Raw genomic sequence first — 5,252 nt, 5'->3', positions numbered from 1 at the left:
TCAAGATGGATTTGATTTAGTCTGAACCGGATGATGATGGATTTGATTTAGTCTGAACCGGATCAAGATGGATTTGATTTAGTCTGAACCGGATGATGATGGTTGTGATTCATTCACCTGGTCACACCCTCTTTGATGTAGTACAGCAGACACTCAGACATCAGCGGATCCTCGTTCAGGTTCACCAGGTGAGGAGTCTGAAACACACACACACACACACACACACACACACACTTGAGCATCTCTACACTGTGTTTATGTAATCTACACTGCTGTTCAAAGGTTTGGAAACAGTAAGAGTTTTAGTTCAGTTTTAGATTTTTTTAGTTTTTTTAAAGAAGTCTCTTCTGCTCACCAAACCTGCATTTATTTGATCAGATATACAGAAGAAAAAAAAACAGTAAAATTGTAAAATATTAAAACAAGTTTTCCATTTTCATATAGTTTAAAACATAATTTATTTATGTGATCAAAGCTGAATTTTCAGCATCATTCCTCCAGTCTTCAGCACACAGTGTGTGTGTGTGTATACAGACCCCTTTAGGTGAAAACACTCCGACAGTTCCTCCATCCTCTTTAATAGACACTCCCATCTCCGCCAGAATGGACTCCCTGCACACAGGAAACACACGGATCACATGACCATCTGAGCGTTTGCATCACAATCTGAAACGAACTTGAAGTCATTTCCACTCAGTTCCTTTATTTTCAGGGACATTTTGACTTTTCATGATGAAAAACACTGAACATTGAAATAAAAAATATAACACATGAAATACACACAATTTATTCAATTAAATCCTCAAAATAAGGGTTTTATTATACAATATTTTATTACTCTTATAACTGTAATTTTAATATGTAGAATCAAAAACAGCTCCATACTGGAATTATTAATTAATTTGCTTAAAAAACAAAAACTAATCTTGTATTAAAAATAAATGTCGGTATTACTAGAGCTGTGAGGTTTATCTTGTTGCTATTTCAATTTTGTACATTTTTATGAATGATAATAATAATAAACAATTAGAATTTAAACAATAAATATCAACATTTCATGTCCACATAAATGTTTATTTGTTTGTTTTGGTTCAAAGCCGCTTGCTAGAACTGCTTTTTCTTTGCAGAAGCATTGAATTTTGAGCTAATAAAATACTTCAATAAAATATGTGTGTTTATTTACTCACTGGCTGTCATCTGGTGTTTCAGTGTGAAACCAGTGTTTACCTCTCCAGTCGGATCGACTCGGTCTTCCTCAGCTTCTCCTCCCACGTCTCATTCAGCTCAGCCATGATCTTCTCTGTTTCCTGCACACACACACATACACACATTAATGATGCTACTGGTTCCCCATGCCTGCCCACCACCAGCTGCGCCCCGCCTTCGTGCCTTCGCCTTACTGCTTTCATTGGTAATCATTCGCTCTGGAAATTTTTCTAATTCGCCGTGGGCTACCAGGCGGGTCACTTCAGAGGCGTGGGGCTCTCGGGACAGGTGTGGGGATGTGGGTGGAGTCGGCTGAGGCGGGTTAGGCAGGCATGGAGTGACGGCCGGGTTAAGGGACTTCAGCAGCGACAACAGATAAGCAGAGAGACATTTAAACATGACCGGAGTCCATCAAACATAAAACTCAGGTGTGCCTGTGTGTGTGTGTGTGTGTGTGTGTGCCTGTGTATGTGTGTGTGTGTGTACCTGGAGCAGTGATCAGCCTGCTCAAGCCCTGTGACAGCAGCAGATTCTCTGAGTCGGGTTCACTTCCTCCTTTCAGTTCTCTCTGATCAGACGCAGCGCTTGGATCCTCAGCTACTACAGCATTACAGCGATTTTGCTGCAGACGGTCAGCATAGCTTGCACACACACACACACACACACACAGAGGGAAGTTTCCAAAGATATCACGGCCAGTTTTTTTTTTTTTGGGTTGTTTGCTTTTTGTTTTTTTGTTTTTTTGTGTGTTTTTTGGTTGTTCGTGGTTGGTTTGTGGTATTTTGTTTTGGTTTTGGTTTTTTTTTTTTTTATTTTGTTTTTTGTTTTGTTTTTTTGGTTTTTGGTGTTTTTGTTTTGTTTTTGTTTTTTTTTTTTTTTTTTGGTTTTTTGGTTGTGTTGGGTGGGGGGTTTTTTTTGCTTTTTTTTTTGGTTTTTTTGTGTGGTTTGTTTTTTTTGTTTTGTTGGGTGTTTGGGTGGGGTGGGGGTTTTTTGTTGGTTTTGTAAAAAAATTTTTGTGTTTATTTTTTTTTGGGGTTTTTTTTGTTGTTTTGTTTTTTTTTGTTTTTTTTTTTTATGTTTGGTGTTGTTGGTTTTTTTTTTTGTTTTTGTTTTGTTTTTTTTGTTGTTGGGGTTTTGAAAAAATAAAAGGGGATTTACTTAATGTTTAAAGCACTTCATGTTGTAATAATTGTTTTAATTAATAATAGTTGTTTAAAAAATTTTGTTTTTCCATTTCTATATGTATTTTTGTATCAGTGTTTTGTTTTTAACAAAAAAAAAAAACCCCCCCCCAAACCCCCAAAACAAAAAAAAAAAAAAAAAATTTTCTTTTTGGGTTTTGTTTTTTGTTTTGTGTTGGGGGTTTTTTTTTGTTGTTTGTTGGGGGGGGTTGGGGGGGTTGGGGGGTTTGGGTTGGGGGCGTTTTTTTTTGGGTGGGGGGGGGGGGGGTTTTTGGGTTTTTTTGTTTTGTTTGGTTTTTTTTTTTTTTTGTTTTTTTTTTTTTTTTTTTTTTTTTTTTTTTTTTTTTTTTTTTTTTTTTTTTTTTTTTTATTTTTTTTTTTTCCCCAACCCCCCCCCAAAACAACCCCACAAAACCCCCCCCCCCCACCCCCCACCCCCCCCACCCCCCACACACCCCCACCACAAAACCCCCCCAAAAACCCCCCCCCCACAAACCCCCCCCACCCACCCCCCCCCCACCCCCCCCCCCCCCCCCCAAAAAAAAAAAAAAAAACCCTTGTGGGGGGGGGGGGGGGGGTTTTTTTTAGCACTGAGTTCCCTCACACACGGGATGAACTCACTTTCCTTCTTTTGCTGTTTTGCTGTGTCACAAACACACACAGTTCAAATACAGCAGAAGTAATGATCACTGATCACACTCAAACACATACCCACGGAAGCACACACTAGCTTTCACACACAGGAAGTACACTCTCATTACAAACATTCCCTATGAGTTTCTTTCTCACTCAGTCACACAGAAAGCAGGAATGCTCAGCACAAAATGCCTCACTCTGTTTCTCACTACAATGACACTTTTTATTGTATCTCAGAAACATTTTTACTAACAGACTTTCTGGAGCGCTCTTGTATTTTTACAGTGTTTGGAGCGCACACAAGGAGCTGGTCTTGGTGACACACCTACACACACATCACTTCACTGGCGACACTAAATTATGCTCAGTAACAGTGTTTCAATGATTTTCAGCCAGAGCGAGATGACACTTTCCCAGCGTACAGATCATTTGCTGATAAGCTAGCACCTTCCTGGAAGGATACGTGCCATTGTGGTCTCTACTGAGAGAGCCGAAGTGGGAGACGCGCAGTAGAGTCTTTCACACACAGACTGTCTCTCACACACACTTTCACACACCTTTAATCTCACGCACTTTCTGGCCCGGACAGAATCTGCTCACACACTCCCCCACGCTCAGATCACTCATCTGTGACTCACACTTTACTGACACTCACACACACACAGAGAGACAGTCGCACACCTGACACTCACACACACACACACACACTTCTCACACACACACACACACACACACTCACCACTACACACACACACACACACACACACACAGTCACACTCACACACATATGCTCACACACTCACTCACACACACCACTCACTCTCACTCACACCACACACACTCTCACACAAACACCACACACACACACACACACCTTCTCTGTGTAACAGGCTGGTCAGCTGATCACGGGCGGCGCTGAGTGAAAACGATGGTGAAGGCGGCGCGCAGATCGGCTGCTGGTCTGGATTCATGTTGCGTGCGCTGCCACCGGCCCTGACCAATCAAACATCGAGACAGTGAGGAAGCGCTCCATCTGAGTACAGCAGTAATGAGAGCATGTGAATACTGCTCGTGTGTGTTTGTGCGGGCCTTGTTCCCCGGCGTCCGCATGAGGTCTCTGATGTCAAGCGTGGGGCATGTGGCCAGAGTTTGGACGGGTCGTCGGTGTCTGGCCCCATGATGGGATGCTCTCGCGCCATGGCGGCTCGCTTTACTCTTGGGGTTCAGCAAGATCCGCACTTTCGCTTCGCTGATAGATCTCCATGCATGACACCTGGGTTTAAATTTACTTGATAAACATGATTCAGAGACTCGCAGACCACCTCTGGTTACTGTGTTTAATTCCGTTTTTAGTCATGTCTTTAACTTATTTCTTTACTGAAGTGAAAGAATTATTATCAAAAGGGATAACAAAAAGTTTTAGAATTTTTTAATCAAGTTCAAATGTTTTTCCACACTTATTCAGTTTCAACCACATTCAGGTATTGAAGATATGATGTAAAGATAAGCCACACATTTATCTCAACATGTATTATCTTTGAAAATAGTGGTGTGATCAGATCCGATGTGTTTTGGTGGTGTGGAGTGTGAAGCAGCACACCTCTACGGGTAGGACAGATCCGGATCCGTGTTCTCACTGGTGCGCTTGAACAGATGATCCTCACACATCTGCAGAGGAGCCGTCACGCCTCAATCACTGCACACTCACAGAACAACAGCACCTGATGACTCTGACATGCTCACTGGATTTAAGCTGCTCAGCTCCAGGTCAGCATAAGTGTGTGTGTATGAAGTCTGTCGTGTATTGAGTCTGTGTATTATTAATGTGAAGTCCGTGTGTGTGTGTGTGTGTGTGTGTGAGTGGCTTCAATGTGTGTGTGTGTGGTGCGGTGCGTGTGTGTGTGTGTGTGTGTGTGTGTGTGTGTGTGTGTGTGTGTGTGAGGGTGTGTGTGACGCGTGCATTTTTGTGACATATCAGGACACAAATTTGTGGTGAGTGTGGTATTGTGTGTGTGTGTGTGTGTGTGTGAGTCTGTGTAGTGTGAGTCTGTGTGTGTGTGTGTGTGTGTGAGTGTGTGTGTGTGATGCGTGTGTGGTATGGCCAGTGTGTGTGTGTGTGTGAGTGAGTGTGTGTGAGTGTGTGTGTGTGTCTGTGAGTCTGTGTGTGTGAGTCTGTGTGTGTGTGTGTGTGTGTGTGTGTGTGTGTGTGTGTGTGTGAGTGTGTGTGTA

The 5,252-nt window shown here is 42.2% G+C and overlaps 1 protein-coding gene and 1 pseudogene across 1 annotated transcript; both read right to left on the bottom strand.

Moving 5' to 3' along the window:
- Positions 1-33: 33 nt before the first annotated feature.
- On the bottom strand, positions 34-1,330 carry LOC122135175 (kinesin-like protein KIF1C). The gene is made up of 3 exons (XM_042713938.1): positions 1,228-1,330; positions 537-612; positions 34-197 (listed from the first exon to the last, which is right to left on the bottom strand). Exons 1-3 carry the CDS (start codon positions 1,290-1,292, stop codon positions 114-116), a joined length of 225 nt encoding a protein of 74 aa, XP_042569872.1. The 5' UTR covers positions 1,293-1,330; the 3' UTR covers positions 34-113.
- A 1,842-nt stretch (positions 1,331-3,172) lies between these two features.
- LOC122134325 overlaps positions 3,173-5,252 on the bottom strand; it is a 12,277-nt pseudogene continuing 10,197 nt past the window's right edge.

Source organism: Cyprinus carpio, chromosome A23 (assembly GCF_018340385.1).
Source record: "Cyprinus carpio isolate SPL01 chromosome A23, ASM1834038v1, whole genome shotgun sequence".
Classification (NCBI taxonomy): Eukaryota; Metazoa; Chordata; class Actinopteri; order Cypriniformes; family Cyprinidae; genus Cyprinus; species Cyprinus carpio.
Note: the sequence above shows the minus strand (reverse complement) of the source record. Positions and strands in the feature narration are given on the sequence as shown.